Here is a 21,839-nt window from a genome sequence, read left to right as displayed (position 1 = left end):
AACCCTAACCCTAACCCTAAACCCCCTAAACCCTAAACCCTAACCCTAAACCCTAAAACCCTAAACCCTAAACCCTAAACCCTAAACCCTAAACCCTAAACCCTAGGGTCCTAGGACTTCTTTATTCCTATATCTATAGTCTCTAATCCTAGTAGGTCTTATAACTACTAACTAAGGTCCTCCCTAACCGTAAGTCCTACTAGGTCCTAGATTAGTATCTAGGGTATATACTATATCTACCCTTAACTTTCTACTATATCTTAATCGATTTCTAGATAATCGAGTTCTAGCTTATCGGCTAATCCTTTAATATATAGATTACCCGCCGTTATCTCTTCTAGGCTTAGGCCTTTATACCTAGCTATAAGATCTTCTAAGAGTTCGTCTCTTAGGTCTATAGCGACTCGCCTTTTCTATTTAAGGCTATCGATAAAGGTCCCGATCTACCCTCCTAAGTCGCCCTATTACTCTTTAGGGTATATTTCCTTTTAGTATTCCTAATTAACGCTTATTCTTTCGGCGCTAGTACCTATACTAGTAGTAGCTTCTCCCTTTTAGATCGCTTATAGTACTTCGCGTATCGCCTATATATATTACCGTTTCTTATATAGTTTCTTCTATTTATATTCTTTCGCGCGGTATCCTAGTTTCCTATAGGTAAAGTAAAGATTCTTCTATCGACGCTTATCTTATTCTTTATATATCGCGTTAAGATCTATCGGTATTAGGCTATATAGGTCTATATATCTCGCCGGTCGTAACGTAGACTACCTAGGTCGCCTATTATTCTAGCGATACTAAATAGGTAGTCGTTATCCGCCCGTTCTCTACTATCTTATTTCGCGATATTATATCTCGCGATCGTAGATTCGATTATCGATTTTAACTACGATACCGATAATCTTATCTAGTATATCTAGTCGATTATTATATACTAGTTTATCTTTAATATATTCTTTTAGTCCGTTTTCGAAGACTAAAACGAAGTAGTCCTTATCCTAGCTTAAGTATAAGATAATTTATTAAAATTTAGCGGTATATATACTAACTAAGGTAATCTATTATAGGCGTCGAAGGGGTCGTTTAGCCGTTCGTTTCGTATCGATATTACTAAATATAAGTTTAATTTATTTTTTAAACTTATCGTAGCTATTAAATACTTCCTAGGTAAAGTCGCTCTAGACTTCTTAGTTAGTTTCTTTTTAAAACTTATATAGGAATAGTTCGAACTAATCGAAGGCTAGTCCTTAAAGGAAGGTCGATATATAGATAACCTTATCGGCTTCTATAGGTAGCTTAGATCGGTTAACCTATTAGTTCGTATCTAGTTAAGTAAGGAACGATCGAAGCTTAGATTATATTCTATTAAAGAACTTAGGTTATAGAATCTTAACTATAGAGACCGGACGTTAGTTCTCTAAGATTAAGATTTACTCCTATAGTTACTAGATTATCTTAGCTATCTACTAAGGGCTAGGCGCGTTACTTCGTATAGAAGTACCGTTACTAGTAGTCGATTCGTTAACTATATTGTCTTATCGTAACTCGAAACTTAATTCGAGACGGTCTTTAATATATTACGTACTAGCTAACTAGTTATAGTTAGGTTAGATAGGTTTAGGGTATACTTGCCTTAATACTCCTCGAATAGTCTAACGTTAATAATCTAGTCTTAACTAAGCTAATACCGCGTAGGGCCTTATAGTAGCCTAAGTCCTTTTAAGCGATTAAGGAACCGATACTAGGTAGAGCGCCGAGTAGATCTATACCGGGGTATTAGTCTACTCGTAAGTGTTATTAGGTTATAATTAAGTAAAGAGTTATAGTAATCTAAAAGGTAAATATAAGTAACAATATATAATTGAAGACGAAGAACTAAACTAGATATACGAATGAGTATCCTTATATATCCCTAAGTTCTTCCTATATAGAATAGTAGATAGTAGAATAGTAGAACCGTTCTACTATCCTACTATCGACCGTTCTACTATCCTACTGTCGACCGTTCTACTACCTATATAGTCACGTGCCTCTTCGGTATGATATAGTGGTTATCTGGTACGTAGAGTAACCTATATAACGGAAATCCTCTGCGGGGTGGGTCCGCTCAGGGCGGATCATGCTCTTGCTTAGTGAGCTTGCACGTGACCTGCTGACAGGTATTCTGGTTAGCTCTCGATGGCCCATTGGTGTGCCTGGTGGGTCACCACTGATTGGTGACGGACAGGTCCGTAATAGTAGATAGGAATTAGGTTTAAGAATATAATATAAGTTTTTATAATAATATACTACTAAAAATTAATATTAAAGAACTTCGTACGTATAATTAGGATACTTAAAAATATAGGGCAAATCTATATAAATTATATATATTACGAGATTTACCTATTTGTCTTGTTTAACGACCCTTAGGGTCACCCGCGGGTGACCCTCCGAGGGTCCAACCTCTAGGTAGACTACCCTTAGGGTCGGAAGGTTAGACCCTCGAACCGCCCTAGTGGCGGGGCGGTTCGAGGGTCGTGAGGGTCACCCGCGGGTCACTGCTAGGTCTAATTTGGAGCATCTCTCAGAGATGATGCCGTATTGCCAGGGCTGGTATACACCTTACCAGTTTAATTACATGAGGTTTATGGCCGGCAGAATGTTATGTAATAAGGAGGTATGGGGCGGGGAGCAATTACTTATGTCCAGTCACTGTACATTGTTCGTACACTAGCTTTCCGTCAACCCGCAAGTGGAATGTTTTGTAAAATTGACTCCTTGTAGTATTTGTCAGCAGCCGTGATGAGTCTAGACCCACGAGTTTTACCACCTGATTTTCACAAATCCGCCAACCTTCCTTTATGTAGCTACTTGTTTCATTAAACATCCCACTTCGAAATAGGTGTTAAAAAGATGCAGAAACCCACTTCCGATAGGGGAAAGCCTATGTCCTCACGTGACACGACCCTTCCTGAGTTAGCATACGAGGACGACTGGCGCCACGTCACAAATCCTGTCGAACGACGGCGGCGGCAAAACAGATTAAACCAGAGGATGTACAGTAAGTAGTCCGTAAATAGAAGACCTGCACGATTTCTCTCACTGAACCATGCAAAGGAAGTCGCAGACACGATGAGGCCCAAGCACTAAACGGGATATCGCGACTCCCCGAGGCCAACATATGCCATTCCCCACTGCAAGCGGAACGGCACATCCTGGAAGGTTTCGCATCAGCCGCTTACCGAAGCTACATGTTGGGTTGTCCCAACATTGACCACTTACTAGTCCTCACGAAAGCTAACGTCTACCGCGCCTTTCTACACAATATCAGCTTATTAGGACTGGTAGCGGACGGCCTTTGCGAGGCAGACGTCCTATCCCCCTTTAATCAGTTCGGTCCGGCGCAGATCACCACGACAACACTCCCGCTATCTTTACGTCCTACGCCTACCCAGCGCTCCTTGCCACATCATCCGTGGCTTGACTTTTTTCCGCATCCCAAGGCTCGGGATAATCTCTTCCGCGCGCAGGACCGCTACGACGAAGACGAATTCTGCTTAGATATACTGGGTTTTTGGAATCCAAATGCGTTGGATAATATGTTGTTGGTATGGGGCGAGCCATCGGATCCTGAAAACTGGGAGATAACGGAGGGCTTCATCAAAAAGTGGGGTTGGGTGATTCAGGGGTGTCCAGAAATCTTGTTTAATACTAACAAATGGCGAGCACGGAGAGGCGAAAATCCAATCCTTCGCTATCTCTCATAATATCTCAGATGTTGGCACCAATGCGTAGTTCTGTGTGTCCATATACTTGGATGTGCGGTTCTGATGTCCAACATTATTTTCATGTAATTGTGCCACCGAGCTCGTCAAGGTGGGTGGGAATAATGTACGTGTTTCAGGGGCTGGTCAGTGATGCCCTCCCCGTCACGACCCTCAATTTGTACTAATTTTATCACAGGCCGAAAGCATCATCCCACCTAGGGCAGACAGAATAAGCCTGTGCAAACTCGGGGGTTCCAAGGCTCTACCCCCTGTTTGAATACGGCATTTCGACAGTAGGGTTTCCCAGGTGGAAACTGGTCTGGCCTCAGGCTTTTTAAATGTCGCGATCCCATTTAGCCTTATGGCTGATACAGTTAAGCAAAGGTTACCTTGTTTTGATCCGCAAAATCTGGGTGGTGAAGGAGGAAAATTACCTCTGTGGCAAGCAGTTTTAACTATGTTTGAGCGTAGGGCTGATATGGAGACAACTTTACTGCCAACCGTTTTAAACAATAATAAATTGAGAAATTTGATCGCTTTTCCAATTCGCGCAAGGTTTGGATTAAGGCAATGTTGTCACGAAAGGAGAAATGGTCACCTCATCTCCTCTTGATAAGTTATAATCTAATTAGCACCCAACATCTGAAGATAACTAGCCCTTGATCGGAAATGGTTTACCGAAATGAACCTGAATGAGATTATTAAATAATAAAATCAATAGGAAAATGGATTAGCATCCAGTATCAAGCGAATAGGAACGGTCAGACTCGTCAATACCGACTTGGCAAAGCAGTACGCAATATGCAGCAGGAGAAGCCGCATGGCTTTTGCGCATGGCCACCGAGCTCACCAAGGCCAAAAAGGGTAAAAACCAGCATGCTATAATGCAACTCCGGATATGTGGGATTTTATAACGTTGGTAGGCTAGTCTAATCTATCGTGATTGGCTATGAGTGAGGCGAAAATGGTCATCAGGCATCATGTTTTTATGCGACGAGGGGTTAAATACCTCCCCCGGAGATAAGGTTCGCTATGCTGACAGTAAGGTTCTATGGTCTCCTGCGTGGATATCCTTGGCTTTCTCGGCGGCTCTTGGTGAGTTCGATAATGTCCATCCCCATTCTATTTACAATTATCTTCAAACCAAATCAAGTCAAGCAAGATCAGACGACGCGTGGCCTTAGCTCCAATGAGGCAATGTACTCCAAACTAACTGACCTCAACAGCAGGTACTGTCGGTTTCGATGACACAGGGGATGCTATTGCCAAGTTCTGTTACCCATCTCATCAACTATAAGAATAAGGACATGCCGCCTGAGATAGATAAATAACATTTCCAAACAGCCATCTTTACCTCTGTGTACCGGCGTGATCAGCAACCGACAGCAGCATCATGAAGATTGTGGGAGGAAGCATCGCCGCGCTCGGCATGATGACGATCGCTGATACGATGACAGCAATGGCACAGAATATGTCGTTCGGAGCCGACAATTTCTATCGCAGTGACAACGTGACGGTTCAGGCGATTACCTTTCAGGACCAATATCGGACGACTATCGCTGGGAACCTCTTCATTCGCAGTAACTTCAATCGCAGCATTGATATGCCAGCCATCATCGTCGGTCACCCCATGGGTGCTGTGAAGGAGCAAAGCGCAAATCTCTACGCCACGAAGTTGGCCGAACACGGCTTTGTCACTGTCTCACTCGACCTACCGTTCTGGGGCGCCAGCGAGGGTAACCCGCACAACACAGTGTCGCCTGAACTTTACGCAGAGGCATACAGCGCGGCAGTCGACTACCTTGGCACACAAAAAATCGTCGATCGCGAGCGTATTGGCATCCTCGGCATCTGTGGCAGTGGATCCTTCGTGATCAGCGCAGCGAAGGTTGATTCGCGCCTGAAGGCGATTGCAACGACAAGCATGTACAACCACGGTATTCTTACACGCAATGGACTGCGGGGTTCGCAAAGCATCGAGCAGCGCAAGGAGCTCGTCGCCGCAGCGTCCCAACAGCGCTGGACTGAGGTGGATGGGGGCAAAGCCCTGTATACAGCCGGCGCCCCCGATGAGATCACGGCGCAGTCAACATCAATTGATCGTGAGTTTTACGACTTCTACCGCACTTCGCGTGGCGAGTTCACGCCTAAGGGCTGGTCCCCAAAGCTCACGACGCACCCGACGCTCTCGAGTAACACGAAGTTTATGAACTTCTACCCATTCAACGATATAGAAACAATCTCGCCGCGGCCAATGCTGTTCATCTCAGGCGACCAGGCACACTCACGCGAATTCAGCGAGGATGCTTATGCGCATGCAGCTGAACCGAAGGAGCTATTCTGGGTAGCAGGTGCCGGTCATGTTGACCTTTACGATCGCATGGATCTCATCCCATTCGAAAAGCTTACCCAGTTCTTCCAGACAAATCTCGCATAGAAGTGAGCTAGAATAGACAGGAAGGGAGAGTCCGTCTAGGATCTACTTCTTGGATATCGGGGTCCCAACCTGACTGCTGCCCGGGCTTCGCACCGTGAAGTTTTCAGGACTCATGCATGGTTATCTAATCATGCATCTCTCTTGCAAACCCAGCTAGACACGCCTGTATTTAATACCTGAGCTGGGCCTCCACATGGAAGGTCAGCGATTAGTTCTCTTTTTATACAGCCTGCATTCTACGTCCTACGATAAGGAACTCGTAGAGTCCTCACATTATCTAGGGTTTTTTTGTTACATTTTGGCTATTTGAATAACAGATCTGTGAAAGGAGCGGAATACGCGGTTTGAATTGCTGGTCGAACTATATATATACATTTACCCACTATTGCCAAAGCATACGCAAAATTGGTGAGGCAATTAAACCAGCCCGGATTTCCTAAGTCCAACCCTTCGCGATAGCGTAATATCCCGAAGGTATGCCCAAGGTAGCAAGCTGGAGTTGCCAGCGAGCATTAGTGTTTTGTTTTGGGTGCTTGCCTAGATCATTTGTAATCCAGCAAGTTCCGCTGTTCTTGTTGGCCCGCTTGAAAAGCCTCGAGAAATATAATCCTCAGTGTACGTAAGATGCCAATTTGAGTGGTGCAGCAAATCAATTATAAGGGAAATCCTTTTCGTTCTAGCAAGAAGTTGAAATAGCTTGTTCTTCCAGAACCGGAGAAGGTATAAGAGAAGATATCCTATTTTGGGATATAATTCATATCCTATTCACCTCACTATAGTAAATTGCCTTACGCAGCGAGTCAAGTTTCATATAAATTGACGCTTCAAAGGGCTCTGTGTCGTGGGAGTATTTCGGACCGTAGAGCTAAGTGGTTCGATGGCAACCTCAAAATTGAAACCCGGTGTGCTGTACGAAAAGAAAAATCTGACTTTTTTCCAAAATAAAGATTTATTTCAATTAAAAAATGTTTATTTGTGTCGATAACCATACGATGCTTAAAGGCTCTCTGGAATGATGACGTCTTTTGGCTTGTACGGTTCCTCGAGATAGTACTCCTCCTCGTCAGTCAAGGACTTGCCCCGCACCGCAATTGCTTGCTCCAGCCTTTCGATGCTACTAAAGCCGATAATGGGGCTTGAGATGCGCTTATTAATCCACGCAAGCGCGACGTGCGACATTGGCCAACCACGCTTTCCAGCGACCCCGATGACCCGCTTAATGATCACCAAATCTGTCTCTCCCACCCCAGAGTCACTTTGCTTCTCCTGCTTGCTTCTGGGCGTTGACCCAAATTCGGATGGCGCTCTCGCCAAATGACCACGGCTAAGAGGTGCCCAGGGTACCAAACCAACACCGGTGTCATTGCAAAACCGGTTCAATTCTCGCTCGTCTTCACGGTAAAGTAGGTTGTATTGGCTCTGCATGCTGATAAACTTTGTCCAGCCGTTTTTTTCAGCGCAGAACTGCATACGAGCAAATTGCGTTGCCCACATACTGCTCGCACCGATGTAGCGAACTTTGCCCGATTGAACAAGATCGTGAAGCGCTTTCATAGTTTCTTCCAATGGAGTTGTTGAGTCGAAGCGGTGAATCTGCAAGAGGTCGATATATGTCGTGTCCAGTCGCTTAAGGGAGGCCTCAACTTGATTGAAGATCGCTGTGCGAGACAAACCATATTGGTTTTGGTAGTCTTTGGATGCCTCAAATAGGTCTCTTTGAAGCCAGTGCAGAGTTTCTAATGGATCTGTTAGCTACTTCTACACCTGAAGAGATAGTAGTATGACAACCATACCAGGTTCTTCTGCAACACCCCAGAAGCATTTTGTCATGATGACAACCTTCTCACGAGGAATGTCGTACTTTTTGAGGGCTTTGCCGACAATAGCCTCCGATGCTCCGTTCGAGTAGACATTGGCCGTATCCCAAGTATTGATGCCTAAGTCGTAGGCGGCTTTGAGGAGCGGGAGTGCCTGACCTTTAGTTAGCGCTATTTCGATATACCAGTCTCTAAATACTAACGTCATGTTCACTGATGGTCCAGGACATGGACTTTGGATCCCCAAAGCCCATACATCCAAAGATCGGCACGGAAATTCTCAAGCCGCTGTTTCCGAGCCGCCTATATTCACACTTGGAATTTTCCATGGACTCCTTCAATTGGACTGGAATATTCAGGGAGTAGTTTTATTGGGGTTTGTCGAATACTAAGTCCGAATACATGGTAGAAACCAGGTAATATACCGGAAACATCATGTGACATTGGGCACCAGGCATACCATACAAAAGCGCATATTACAGTTAGTCATCATGGTCCGCACAGATTGTTGGGATTTGTTCCCCAGGTTGCCCCACGTGATGACAGGGCTGTGCGTATCTCCGCTCGGGGATAAATCCGGAGAAATCGCTAATTGGTAGCTTTTATGTGGCGAACCTTTGATGGTCAGCAGCTTAATTTTATTGTAGCAATTGAGTTAGTTACTCCACGGACATACCGGTGATAGACTACGGCGCGATGGGTCTCGGACCATTTCATTGGCTGCCTGAACCCCACATGACTGAAATTGATCTGGTAAAGCTTGAAGGCGCCGACCGCGTTCTACAATCCATTAATTTAACCATCCACCACGCCACAGAACGCTCTAATTGGCCAGTCCAAAGGGCCGAATCCTTCTTTCTATACAAGCTTTGAAATATCAAGAAATTTTCTCTCTTCGAAAAGCTGCCCGCCGATTCGACGTTCCTGAGTCATCTCTACGGTCGCGTATGGAAGGTATTCCCGTTGGAGTTCAGAGGTATTTTGAAATATTGTTTGTTATTTCAGTGGGAATAACTGAGGCTATATATAAAATGAGAAGATCAAATTAAATCAACCTGATTCTGCGTATAGATACCTCGGAAAATTACGATGGTGCGGCTTCGTTCCTGACCTGCATCAGCCTGGTGATGGTAGGTCAGCGATGCTGCGAGAGTGAAGGTCAATATGAAGCCGCGACTACATCCTGGGGATTTGGGAACCAAAAAAGATGGATTGAGTGAAATATGTCTAGGTTCTATCTAATATGAAGATGAGGATGCGGCTGTTGACAGACAGCCGGCGGCGGACACCTAATTCTCCAAGCACCAAGAGAGGATGTCCTAGTTAATTAATTAGTTATTCCAGCATCCCTTAGCTAAACCTAGGGCCTACTACACTACGTGAAACTTGCGCAGAAGCTTTTCAGTCTCTGATTATTAAGACTAGCTCTGCAAAGCACAGTTTAGCACCGTAAGGGACGAAATTATTGCGTTCGGATATTGATATTGTACTTTGGACTCCACATCTGCTCATCGCCTTACTAGTAGCTGAGTTGGAGACCCCCTAGAATCTGTAGAATTATGTCTTTAAGCTTCTGTTATTCAGTCTTGCGCATTCGTATCCTGGGGTAACTTGTATCTTCTTTCGATTGATAAAGCTACTTGATAGCGGTAGTGGACTGAACTATGTAAAGTTTATGAGCCACAAACCCATGATGTACCGCTTCAGCCACAGTCTCAGTCAAAGTGAATGAAGACCTTGACTTCTTGTTGATGGTCGAATCGCCGATAGTAATCAGGGGACTCCTCGATGCCGATCTCTACTCCATTGAGGAAGCTGGGGCGAGCTTTGCCATCGGCAATCAAGCGGACGAGCTCAGGTGCATTATCCTTGGGATCCACTGGCCCAGCATGAATCTGTATGCCTTTGCCCCAGAGCTCCGTCATGGAGAGACTTGCATTAGGGGAGAGTGTGCTGCCGCGCTGCGCCATTTGTGAATTGGGACCGGCTTGGTACACACCAACAATACCAACTCCACCCTCCCTTCGAGTGATTTGCAAAGCCTGTTGGAGCACAATGTCGCTATCGACCTCGAGGTCTGCATTGAGCGACTCCATGCCAACAGCATCAATACTACGAATGACACCGTTGGGTTCATGCTGTAGGATCTGAGCGACCGGATCGGAAGTAACAAAATTAATAGGGATAGCACCGGCAGTGGCGGCGACATCAAGTCGTTGCTGAACGTGGTCAACTGCGTAAATGCGAGATGCGCCCCGAATAACTGCGGAGTGAATAGCGAGAAGTCCGACTGGCCCAGCACCAAAGACCGCAACTGTATCTCCGGGAACGAAGCCAGACCACGAAAGGGCAGACCAGCCAGTGGCAAAAATATCTGAAACAGTAACAAAGTCTTGCTCGATAGTGTGGTTTGTTGTGTTTCGTGTCAAGGGGATGGGAACGAGGTTCTTGTCGGCCCACGGAATGCGGGCATATTCGGCTACAATCGTAATCAGAGACACTTCGAGAACAATCAATAAGGAACGTCACAAACCTTGCAAGCCACCTATCCCACCGCCAGCACCGGGGTTGGCATCAGTTGGCGGCCCCATCTCAAGTCCACTATGAGAAATAGAATCTGGAATAACGACGTAATCGCCAACCTCAAAGCGAGTCACAGCCTCGCCAATCTCGGCGATATACCCAACACCCTCGTGGCCAACCGTGAAGGGCACCTCACCCCCACCTAGGACGCCGTGGTAGTAGTGTAGGTCTGAGCCGCAGATAGCAGCCGTAGTGATTTTGACAATCGCATCCGTTTGGTTTAGGATAGTTGGCACCGGGACGTCTTGAACCGTCATATTGTATGGGATGCCACTGAAGACGACAGCGCGCATGGTTTCGCCAAATACGCCGAAAGCGCTAACAGCCATATTGTCGATGACAGCTTTGTTGAGGTGAGAGGTACAATGTCGGATGGTTTGGAAGAGTACCAAATCCTGCTAAACAAAGCAGCTGCTGGTGATCCTCGCAAATCAGGCAAACGGCCGCCCCAAATTTATAGCAAGGCTCAAGTTAAACCTTGGGAAGTGGCAGTGACGTAACATTAGGAGTAAGTATCCCCTACCCGTTATATAACTTAACTCCGCTCTTGGCAGTTACTTGTCAAAGAGCTCCAGAATCCAATGATCCATTAGGAAAATCTGTCATTTTCTCACACCACACCCAAGGGTTTATTGGAGTCTGATTATACCCGCAGATCTGGTGTCGATTCGATGGGCACTGCTCATAGCGTCATTAGTCGTTCTACGTATAAGCAGATGACCTTAAACATCAATAAATGGAGTGTATCCGTGTCATCGTCATATAATTCAAACAGCACGCAGATTTATGTTACTGTCTTCCAGGGGAAGACACTTGCGATAGTTAATTCCCACGAATCGCAGGATGTTGTGGATCTTGTAATGGCTCACCTAGGAGATCCCAGTGGCTGTTCAGGCCGGAGACCAGATGTTCAAGGCCCACTTTCAAGTAAGCATATTAGTATCGTGGACATAACGGATCGGGATTATCACGCGTTATCTCCGACACCCTGGTTGCAAAGTAGCTGGCCGCTTTGGCACGGAGATGCGACTGTTCGCCCTAATGCAAACAGTCCACCACGGGTAGAGAAGCTTCCTGCAAGCTGCTGACAAGACACAAAATAAGAATCTTGTTTCGCCTCGGATTTAAGAGATACGAGTAGCCAACATTCGCACAAATACCTGAATCTTCCATGACGTATCAAATGGAAACCGAAGGTTTGAGGTTGTTGGTATATAATTGTTTCAGCGTCCGTAAAAATTCATCTTTGAACACCAACCATTTCTCGTTTAGATTTTGAGGACTACCCAGTGTTGAAATATGAGGCCATTTGCCGTATGGGCAATGCATCAATTTCCGAGATTCATGCAACCATCATCTGATTGAATTATAGTGGGTAATTGCCTATACCACTAACCTGGGAAAGAACCACTGTACCCTCTTCAAAAGTACTTTTACTAGTATAAATAGCTATAAAGTGACTTCCTTGAGGGACAGAGACTTTAAACAACCTCGTTCAATGCCTGGCATCTTTTGCAGATCTATCCCTTTTACATCGTAACTTCAACACCCAGGACAAGATGTGCATGAATATGTCAAGTCAACAAATTACCCTGGTTGTTGGCGGCTCCCGCGGCATTGGCGCCGAATTTGTTAGGCAGATTGCACAATCACACCCGTGGGACAAGGTCATCGCAACGGTCCGTAGCCCACGATCATTCGGCAATCCCAAAGTCGAAACTCTTCAACTAGATATCAACGCTACTGAGTCAATCAAAGCTGCCGCCACTCAAGTCGAACGAGTCGATACTCTCATCGTCAGTGCAGCCATCGGCAAGGACGAGTTAATCCTTATGACACCTGAAGAAGGCTTTCGTAACTACCTGGAAACGAAAATTTTGGGACCATTACGCGTGGTTAAGGCCTTCTTACCTGCCCTGCGCGCTGGTAAACTCAAGAGGATCATCCTACTGTCATCTTATTCAGGGTCTTTGACCAAACAAAAAGGTGCATGATGGGGTTAATGGGGTCCGTATGCCGTGACCAAGGCTGCGGTTAACATGTTGGCAGTTCAGCTTGACAATGAGTTGAATGACGATGGCTTCGCAGTTATTCCCATTCATCCAGGTTGGGTAGCCACGGACATGGATAATGCTTTTGGTGAGGGTGCTATACTAGTTGATGAGAGTGTGGCGGGGATGCTCAAGGCCATTGAATCACTCAGGCATGGCGACTCAACCAAATATTTACAGTATGACGGCCAAGAAGTTCCATGGTGAATTTCTACTGCAGTTGAGGGACTGGTCATGGAGAAAACAGAGTATTGGTACTGGACGAATCATATTTCCTAAAGTACGACTGATAGTAGAACTCTTCAACTCCCACGGGACTAAACTTGACCTAGTCCCAAGCCCCAGTGCACCCCACTACCATGGCAGTAGCTAGCATTTCCAGTCACTCCCATGGGAGTGGGGTAAGCTCCGATGGGGTATGCTCCGATGGGGATCCCCCAATTTCCCGCCAAGCCCAAGATTTCGCATAGATAACCAAAAAGGGATGGATAAAATCGCTGACAACTCATTCAAAATTACTGTTATTTAAATATGTTCTAGCTATTTGAAATGTTCACACTGCTCAATCTTAATCCCGTAGGAATTCATTTGGCACTACCTTGTACATACGTAGTTTCTCCCTACTAGAGATATGAACTTCGGCTTTTTGGTGTTATGCATAGTCAAGGCTTTTGAATAAAATTCGCGAATCGTGCTATGCGTTCCCTTGAATATGTATATATTGTTTAGTGGATGCTATTAATTATTGGGTTTCTTGATTTTAAAACCTTAGTTTTGACCAGTGCTTTGGTCAAACCGTCTAGAAACTCATGGTGGACGAAAACCTCGTAAGAAATCAGTTGGGGAAGGCAGCTGACCCCCAAATCCACAGGATGAGGGTTCACTATGGGACTAGTGGGGAATGTAGTGTGACCAGCGGGGATCGCAGCAGGAACTAATGGGCATTGTAGTGGAAGTAATGGGAGTTCCCCATGAGACTAAGGGGCTGCGTCCAATGAGCGACCTATCTTTGGAGCCTAGCTTTGTGATACGATGTATCTCATCCTTCGACAAGCAGGATAAAGAAGATGATACTTTAGAAGACGTGGCTCTCACCTCTGAAGAAAGTCAAGAGGCGGACAAGCGTCAAGAAGCTGATCTTCCTCAACAAATTCCTGATCCGATTAGTGATGAGGAAGAGGATGAACCACTATGCTTTTGGGATGAGCCTTCTGTTGAGTTACAGGTACGACCCTGAAATCATCGCCCACTTGGAAAGAGACGACAGTGTACTCCCGTACAGGGACAGAAGGTGGTGATGAGGCGGTGTTTGATGACGATGCACAGCACCCGCCTAGAAGTAGTACTGAGACACAGTATCTCACCGGGCCTTACATTTTTTACTAAAAAATACCAGACCCTCCAAAGGAGGGTCCGGCACCCAAACCAACATACTACCCAAACTAAAAATTTTCACCAATTTCAACTTACCATCTTCAACCAACAATATCTCTATCACCATGCCTAAAGACAACGCCAAAATTGAGATTCAAATTGCCAAGGAAATTGATAGTCTATCACATCAATCTAAGCCTAATATCTCTAAAACTGCGCGTGAATTCAACGTACCTTACAATCGGCTTCGGAATCGCTGGGCAGGTGGACAATCCCTATTTATGGAAGCAGTTTCGGCGGACGGTTTTGTCTGTCCACCACTTATCATTTTAAGTGGTAAATAGATGATGCTACGATGGTTTGAGGCTATTCAAACTCAAGAATACCTCGCTGTATCCGATTCTGGATATATGACCGATGTTTTAGCATTCCAATGGATTCAAAAATTCTATGAATGGACGTTTCGTCGAACTCAAGGTGTTAAGTGACTAGTTTTATGCGACCGATTCGGATCGCATTTTACACGACAATTCGGTGAATTTTGTGAGAAGAATAACATTATTCTTTTCTTTTTATTGCCGCATTCAAGCTACTTCCTACAGCCTCTCGATGTCGGTGTATTCAGTGCTTATAAACATTGGCATAATGAGGCTGTCGAATCTGCAACAATGACTGGATGTCAAAAATTCACTAAAGATGAATTCCTTCATGCGATTACCTCGATCCGGGAAAAAACCTTTCGTCTACGTACAATCAAACTCGGCTTTAGATTAACAGGTCTTTGGCCAATTAATTCTAAGTTAATTACTGAGGATTTGGTTGACTACGATCCTTGCCAACGACCACGGCCATCAACACCATCAACCAATAGCTCAGTCTATACAGACTTTAGCACCCCCAAAACCACTGAGAAAGTGCAAAAACTAAGCTTAGCGCTTAAAGAGAGTGAAGCCTATTCTGCCCGCTACAAAAATGCACTTATAAAGATCGCAAAAAGTGCTGAAATGCACACTGCTTTAGTGCATGCACTACAGTCCGAATTAGATGCGTCTTCAGCCATCATGGCTGCCCGCCACGCAAGAGATAATGTTACCCGGGCGAGGGCTCATACTACTGGCATTGTTAATGCTAGTGGAATGAGAAATATTAGATATAAAGCATTCAAATGGACTGAGGGTGAGGATATTTCCAAACGGAAGCGAAAATGGGCTAAGGTCAATACACACATCAGAAGGCATGGACGCATGCAAAAGAAATGGGGGCAGGTCATAGCTATTGAATTCATGTAATTTAATAGGTTTTGTATTTAATTCTTATTCAAAATGCACTAAATTCATTGATATATATGGTTGAAATGGGGGTTGAAATTAGATATGGTGAATTATTTTCAGTTTGGGTAGTATGTTGGTTTGGGTGTCGCTACTCTGGAATGGTCTGGTTGACCCCACTCTCTCGCAACACGTTGCGATTGGCTCAATCACCTGTAGATAATGGCTCGTTTAGGTGGCAATTCGCCGATCACGTACTAGGACCAAAGTTGTGAGTGTATCGCACACAAGACCGAGAGCAAGTTTGACTTCTCAGGTATGCATTCGTCCATCTGTTGGCTTCCCCGCACCTTGCACACTCTTTTCGGCCAGAGAGCTTGGGGATTCACTAGAGTTGGAGTTAGACTTTATCATAAGCAGCTCAATCGTCCATCCTCGATTAGCCAATAGATCATTTACCGTTATAATACTTGTCTCACGCCCGTGGACATTCCATGGCCGATTCTCGGATGTCAAGAGCGATTATATATGCTACTCAGGAACTCATCTACTGCGCAATATCTTTTTCCATCTTACCATTTCAGAATTACTCTGTACTCCGCTTGTACTCCGCTTCACACTGTACGTTCACCATAATGGAGCTGGCGAAAACGGCCGTACCAATGAACTCCTTCGATTCTCCCCTGGAAATGGGAAGACATAAGAGTCACGACGTAGGAGAGACACATGAACTCAAGGTAACTGCGACCAGGACAAGTTTCGTGGCTGTTAAACATTTCACCGACCGACTTGTCTCTAGAAAGGGTTTTCTCGGTTGACTATCTTGTCTATGACTGTGATTCTGATGGCAACATGGGAAGCATTGTCCAGGTACGGTTGGATACTTGAACGTACTCCTCTGGTACTGACGATTTCTACAAAGTACCATGGCCTCTGGACTGATTAGCGGCGGACCGGTCTCTCTAATATATGGATATATAGGTCAGTCTGAGGAAGCTGGGGATCACATCAACAATCACAACTAACAGGTTTAAAGTGGCTGTAATAGGATCTCTCTCAACTGCAGCATCTCTGGGAGAGCTGGCTTCAATGTTAGGGAATACCCAATTTTACTCGTGGGCGAAGGCTAAATGATACGCAGGTATCCGACTGCCGGGGGTCAATATCACTTCACAGCGCTGCTGGCTCCGAAGAGATGTCAGAAGTTTCTTAGCTGGGTTGTGGGATGGATAGGTGAGCTAAGAATCTCGCATAGGTTGAGGTATCTCACTGACAGTTCTGGGTATTTGCTAGGTACATTTGGCTGGATTTCTTTCGCAGCGAGTGCTCCTTTCCTCGCTGCCGGGATGATACAGGGGCTTTTGACCCTCAACCACGAGAATTATGAAGCCCAGCGCTGGCATGTATCACTCATATACTGGGGCCTAGTTATTTTCGGTACTGTTATCAACATCTGGGGAAGCCGTCTTCTTACGGTGATGGAAAAATCATCGCTGATCATCCACATTCTGGCGTTTATTGCAATATTTGCTGTCATGTGGGCTTGCTCGCCTACGAAGCACTCAGCCGACTTCGTTTTCACCCTCTTCGAGAACAATTCCGGTTGGCGCAGCGAAGGCATAGCATGGTCTCTAGGCATGCTATCGAGCAGCTACGTCCTGGCTGGTGAGCACTGCCCCAAGTGAAACATAGACCAAGGAAATAACGTCTGAATATCAGGTTACGACGGAGCGATCCATTTCGGCGAGGAAATGGCCAACCCTGAGGTTGCAGTACCCTACTGTATGCTGAGCTCGGTGGCAATCAACGGCTCAATGGGTTTGCCTTCTTGCTCGCCATTCTTTTCTGTATGGGCGACATGCAGACTGCTCTCCACAGCGCGACTGGCTATCCGATTATCGAGATCTTCCGCAGCATAACGGGGTCCAAAGAGGCCAGTAGTGCAATGGTCGCCATCCTCATTCTTGCAGCATGGCTGGCGACCATTGCTCTGTTAGCGTCTACAGCACGAATGGTGTGGTCGCTCACTCGTGACAAAGGTACGATATTTTCAAGGGAATGCAGTCAGGGCTGACGATATTCCAGCATTACCCGGTCATACATACCTTGTTGAACTTGATCGCAAAACGCAGCTACCTAAGCGGGCGATCCTAGCTACTGGCGTTATCCTAGTTCTCCTCGGCCTGATTAATATTGGGTCAACGACAGCGTTTAACGCGATTCTCTCTCTTGCAGTACTAGGACTGCATGTGTCGTATGTTGTTCCGATCGCATTAATGCTGCGGCTTCGACTGTTCTCTGTGATTCCGGTACATTACGGCCCCTGGAAACTCGGTCGCTCTGGTGTCGCAGTGAACCTGGCGTCGGTGTGCTACCTCCTCTACACGAGTATTTTCATGGTCTTCCCGCCGTATCAGCCGGTTACTGCGCTGAATATGAATTATTCATCGCTGATTTTTGGTGTGGTGATAATATTCAGTGGGATTTATTGGGTCTGGAGGGGGAGGAAGCAGTATGACGGTCCAAACGTCTATATTCTGCAGGGTAGTTAAAAGTTGTACGATACAACTTGTGTCGAATACTAAGTCCGAATACATGGTAGAAACCAGGTATTAAACCGGAAACATCATGTGACATAGGGTACTAGGCATACCATACAAAAGTGCATATTACAGTTAGTCATCATTGTCTGCACAGATTGTTGAAATAGCGGGTTTTGTCATTTTAGTTAGTTAAGAGTCATTAACATTGGTCATCTATACCATACAGTGTTCGTACACCAGCTTTCTGTTCAACTTGTACCTACTGTGTGCCGTAGAAGCTAGAAGCGTGTGTGAGCCATCTCATTGGCCACTGAAGGTCCTTATCATGCTCTACTACGACTCGAGTCCTCTTATCTTATTGCTCCCCGAAAATGTGAATAAGCTACTATTCTGGAAGAGTCCGGAAATATGACTTAGTCAAATTGCCATTAAAGGCAACCAAGTTCAAGGTTCTCAAGGTTGTCGTCTGTGGAAGCGTGGGTGCGGAATTTACGATCGTTCCTCCGCCCGCATTAAAATACTGAGTAGTGTGGAGAAAGCTGCTTCTCCGCACTTCTTAGACCCTCAAACCTCTCGTGCCGAAAATATCGGAGCGATCAAGTCATCTCCATGCCCAACCAAGGACAACCGCCGCGAAGCAGGTTGAAGACGCGCAGTGAGTTTTTTTATCCAACAGCAAATTAAATACCACTGACCTCGGTAGCCGGCTGCCTGCGCTGCAAACAGAGGGTATGCTGTTTTCACTATATCACATCGCATTACTAGGCTGACCAAGTTCATACAGCGAATCAAATGTGACGAGACTTATCCACATTGCAATCAGTGTACCCGCCGAGCACATGAATGTCCTGGCTACAAGCGTCCCTTGAAGTGGTCCACGAAAAATGAAGTAGAGCATCAGACGTGTCAGGGAAATTTCGAGAGAGCGCCAGCCGTGAGCACCGTCAAGGTATCCGAACCCACAATCGCGCAACTTGTGATTACGCCGAGCGAGCCTGCGCCGACTATCTCCGATACTCGAGATGCGAGGTCGCTGTATATGGCGACCCAAGCTGCCGACTTTCGGGCCTTTGAAGATCCTGGAGCGAGTCACACAGATTATGGCGGCAAGCCAAGGTATCAAAGTCTCGCGGACGACAGTAATGAAAGTAATGAATCCCTTGACTTGCTGTCGTCAGTTGAGACACTGAAACCCAGATTGGAAAGTACTACAGGGCAGCTGATGGATTGGCCTGACTTATATCTGCCTCTAACGCTGTCACTTGAAGACGAAGATACGGAAATAACGAAACACTACTTTTCGAGCGTGTGTCGGATTCAGTCCTGCATCGATTCTAGCAACAATTTCTTCCGTGAAGAAATCGGGAGTATGATGGCCTCTAGTCCGCTTATCTACCATTGTGTTCTCTCTATGTCAGCCGCACATGTTGCCAACATACGAGGCAACTTGCGAACCACCGCGCTGGACCACAGGACCAAAGCGATAACTTGCTTGAAGGTGGGAATAATGAAGATGAAAAAAGAGAAAGATCTTCGAAGTTGCTCCTCAGTTGATCACTCAACAGAAGCACTACTCGGGAGTATTCTTCTAGGAATGACTGATGTAGGTAGTTATAGGGTGGCAGCGTCTTCGTAAAGAGCTGACACTTTTTTCTAGGGTTGGCACAATCCATCATTTCTCGGGTCTATCCATTTACATGGCGCGAGAGTCTTGTTCAAAAGGTGGATATCAGGAATCGATAACGGCACGGGCACATCACTTGCTGTCGCATTCCCCTCTCGCATAGGAAGTGCTATAGTGGGAATCATGGCCTATTGGGAGGCAATGTCATCCTTTCTCACAAACCAATCTCTGGACGCAATTTCCTACTTCGAGAATGTTTGCAACCAGGGCCCGACAACGATAATTCAGCCTACGCCGTGGACGGGCATCGGCACGGCATTATTTGTATACTTGGCCAAGGTAGGCACTTTGGCCAGGCAAAGGACATTGGTCAAAAATCTTTCTCTCGTGGGAAAATCCGAAGAGATCCAAAATCAGCTCGAGGCTGACCTTGTGGAATCGGCTCGGGATACTGAGGCTGCGCTTTTAGCATTCCAAGCGCCAAGCAAGGACCGTGTAGAAGATACCGGTGACCCGTCGACTCCCATCAGGCACTTACAACAACTAGCCCACGTATACAGACTCTCTGCCTTACTTGAACTCTACAGAAACTTCCCAGTGCTCCTTAACAGCCAGGTGGGAGCGTTATCGGCAGAACCTGCTCCGGCGCACAAATTACTAGCGCTCACTACTGCGGTACTGACAACAATCGCCACAATTCCGCAAACATCAGGTGTCAACAGTCTACTTACCCTTCCGCTCCTTATCGCCGGCAGCACACTACAATCAACAATACAGTCAACACCTAGGAAATGCCGAGAGGGATCATGGGCCATTCTTTCAGATGATATTATTTCCCTATCTAGTCAGGATGATGTTCAGCAATACTGGCGTAATTTCGTCAGAGGTCGATTACAGGCAATCAGGGATTATGTTGGTATAGCGACAGTTTCCTGGGCAATCGAAATCGTTGAGAAGGTGTGGACCCGATGTGATACGCAGGTTTTGTCGCTGCCTACGGAGTTTGTTCAGTGGATTGATGTTATGGTGGATGAGAAACTGGAAGCGATTTTCGGGTGATGATGTATGTAATCAAAAGATCCAAAAATATCATGCGAAAAGTTCAAACCTGCATATCTGCGTAGCTAATCGCCATCCACTGTGATCTGTACCGTCCCCTGTGGCGTCATCGTTCGTCCCGATTCGGCAAAACGGTGCGGGAGGCGGACGGAAGGATGCGATTGGCCGAAATCAAATAGGATCTTGGAGGCTCAGCATCACTCACTCATTTAAGTAACAAAGTAACTTCAAGAGCTTTACCAATACTGGCCACTACATACAATTTTCGGAAGATATGCCATTCCAAATCAAAGACAACACCGAGCGCTTCAAGATCCCCAACTATGGCGGAATCCAGAATGTATACTTCGGTCGGTATTTGACGTCTTATCTCGTCTGAGGCTTTGAACATACTTACTTCTGATTAGCGTATCTACTAGGAACAAAAGACACCGATGTCTCCCATCCTATTGTTGGGGCATGGTTCCGTATGGAGAAGGGTGAAGAGGCCTCGCCCCCGAAATATGAATATGATGAGATTGGCGTTGTTATTGAGGGTACTCACTATACGGTTAGGATATCAATTGTCTGAAGCTAACATGTTATGACAGGGGAGATAAACCTCCGAGACGAGACTGGGGAGACAGCGACAGTTCGAGCGGGGGATGTATTCTTTTTCCCACGGGGAAGCACAATTACCTTTTCGTCTGATAGTTATGGGCTGGCTCTAAAGTGTGCAGGGCGGTATCTTGCGAAGCTGTGATTGTATTGATGTCAGTCTCTAAAGTCTGTCAATAGTTGCAAGTCCTTGAGCATAGGATCGAAAATTGACTACATTGATATACAAGCCAAAATTCATGAACGGGATACCCAGCTGCAGTAAAAATGCTCTTAACACTAGAGACCGTGCGAGATGGCTAGATAGCGGTTAGATATTATTAATTAAGTGTCTGTGACGGAATCTACTAAATACCACTGGGTCTCTAGGATAGGCTTGTCAATACTTGCTTGATTCTCCCTAGTATTTGTATGATATTCGGGCTACTATGGACTCGGAGGTAAGGTGTCGTAACACGCAAGCGCTCAGATTATGAAGGCCCTCGAGGTCGCTCAACCGATCGGAATACCTTCAATCAATCAACTGATTCTATTGGACATGTTCAGTACTAGCCAGTACATTAATTCCTCATCCTGTCAGTGTGAGTTCGAACACATCATCAAACTCCGAGTTCTCCAAGTCTCTCCCACATGTGGAGCTGTCCCAACTAGGAAAAAAAGTGCGCGGATTTGCAAATCCCCGCTTACATCGCAGATCACTCGATCGTCTACCAATCGCAAAGACTGAGAAAAGAGCG

At 45.8% G+C, this 21,839-nt stretch overlaps 10 protein-coding genes across 10 annotated transcripts; 8 read left to right on the top strand and 2 right to left on the bottom strand.

The window, feature by feature from the left end:
* Nucleotides 1-2,895: 2,895 nt before the first annotated feature.
* On the top strand, nt 2,896-3,749 carry N7537_005248 (DUF3425 domain-containing protein; the record flags this gene model as incomplete). Its single annotated transcript, XM_056896305.1, has 2 exons — nt 2,896-3,043; nt 3,100-3,749. 2 exons carry the CDS (start codon nt 2,896-2,898, stop codon nt 3,747-3,749), a joined length of 798 nt encoding a protein of 265 aa, XP_056756053.1.
* Nucleotides 3,750-5,142: 1,393 nt separating this feature from the next.
* Nucleotides 5,143-6,186, top strand: N7537_005247 (alpha/beta hydrolase; the record flags this gene model as incomplete). The annotated part of the gene is made up of 1 exon (XM_056896304.1): nt 5,143-6,186. One exon carries the CDS (start codon nt 5,143-5,145, stop codon nt 6,184-6,186), a length of 1,044 nt encoding a protein of 347 aa, XP_056756052.1.
* A 996-nt stretch (nt 6,187-7,182) lies between these two features.
* Nucleotides 7,183-8,257, bottom strand: N7537_005246 (aldo/keto reductase; the record flags this gene model as incomplete). The annotated part of the gene is made up of 3 exons (XM_056896303.1): nt 7,183-7,922; nt 7,980-8,157; nt 8,207-8,257. The coding sequence occupies 3 exons, from the start codon at nt 8,255-8,257 to the stop codon at nt 7,183-7,185; spliced, it is 969 nt and encodes a 322-aa protein (XP_056756051.1).
* Nucleotides 8,258-9,718: 1,461 nt separating this feature from the next.
* On the bottom strand, nt 9,719-10,915 carry N7537_005245 (glutathione-independent formaldehyde dehydrogenase; the record flags this gene model as incomplete). The annotated part of the gene is made up of 2 exons (XM_056896302.1): nt 9,719-10,482; nt 10,537-10,915. The coding sequence occupies 2 exons, from the start codon at nt 10,913-10,915 to the stop codon at nt 9,719-9,721; spliced, it is 1,143 nt and encodes a 380-aa protein (XP_056756050.1).
* Nucleotides 10,916-12,157: 1,242 nt separating this feature from the next.
* N7537_005244 (uncharacterized protein) lies at nt 12,158-12,844 on the top strand (the record flags this gene model as incomplete). The annotated part of the gene is made up of 2 exons (XM_056896301.1): nt 12,158-12,572; nt 12,636-12,844. The coding sequence occupies 2 exons, from the start codon at nt 12,158-12,160 to the stop codon at nt 12,842-12,844; spliced, it is 624 nt and encodes a 207-aa protein (XP_056756049.1).
* Nucleotides 12,845-13,595: 751 nt separating this feature from the next.
* Nucleotides 13,596-13,874, top strand: N7537_005243 (uncharacterized protein; the record flags this gene model as incomplete). The annotated part of the gene is made up of 1 exon (XM_056896300.1): nt 13,596-13,874. One exon carries the CDS (start codon nt 13,596-13,598, stop codon nt 13,872-13,874), a length of 279 nt encoding a protein of 92 aa, XP_056756048.1.
* Nucleotides 13,875-14,136: 262 nt separating this feature from the next.
* On the top strand, nt 14,137-14,499 carry N7537_005242 (uncharacterized protein; the record flags this gene model as incomplete). The annotated part of the gene is made up of 2 exons (XM_056896299.1): nt 14,137-14,319; nt 14,356-14,499. The coding sequence occupies 2 exons, from the start codon at nt 14,137-14,139 to the stop codon at nt 14,497-14,499; spliced, it is 327 nt and encodes a 108-aa protein (XP_056756047.1).
* A 573-nt stretch (nt 14,500-15,072) lies between these two features.
* On the top strand, nt 15,073-15,300 carry N7537_005241 (uncharacterized protein; the record flags this gene model as incomplete). The annotated part of the gene is made up of 1 exon (XM_056896298.1): nt 15,073-15,300. One exon carries the CDS (start codon nt 15,073-15,075, stop codon nt 15,298-15,300), a length of 228 nt encoding a protein of 75 aa, XP_056756046.1.
* Nucleotides 15,301-16,625: 1,325 nt separating this feature from the next.
* On the top strand, nt 16,626-20,505 carry N7537_005240 (uncharacterized protein; the record flags this gene model as incomplete). Its single annotated transcript, XM_056896297.1, has 8 exons — nt 16,626-16,944; nt 16,999-17,051; nt 17,144-17,318; nt 17,365-17,744; nt 18,383-18,477; nt 18,526-18,551; nt 18,716-19,425; nt 19,480-20,505. The coding sequence occupies 8 exons, from the start codon at nt 16,626-16,628 to the stop codon at nt 20,503-20,505; spliced, it is 2,784 nt and encodes a 927-aa protein (XP_056756045.1).
* Nucleotides 20,506-20,779: 274 nt separating this feature from the next.
* Nucleotides 20,780-21,247, top strand: N7537_005239 (uncharacterized protein; the record flags this gene model as incomplete). The annotated part of the gene is made up of 3 exons (XM_056896296.1): nt 20,780-20,855; nt 20,913-21,041; nt 21,096-21,247. The coding sequence occupies 3 exons, from the start codon at nt 20,780-20,782 to the stop codon at nt 21,245-21,247; spliced, it is 357 nt and encodes a 118-aa protein (XP_056756044.1).
* Between the last annotated feature and the right edge of the window lie 592 nt (nt 21,248-21,839).

Source organism: Penicillium hordei, assembly GCF_028827395.1.
Source record: "Penicillium hordei strain IBT 12815 chromosome Unknown utg000002l_segment0_segment0, whole genome shotgun sequence".
NCBI lineage: Eukaryota > Fungi > Ascomycota > Eurotiomycetes > Eurotiales > Aspergillaceae > Penicillium > Penicillium hordei.
The sequence above is the reverse complement of the archived record's forward strand: the minus strand, read 5'-3'. Positions and strand labels throughout refer to the sequence as shown.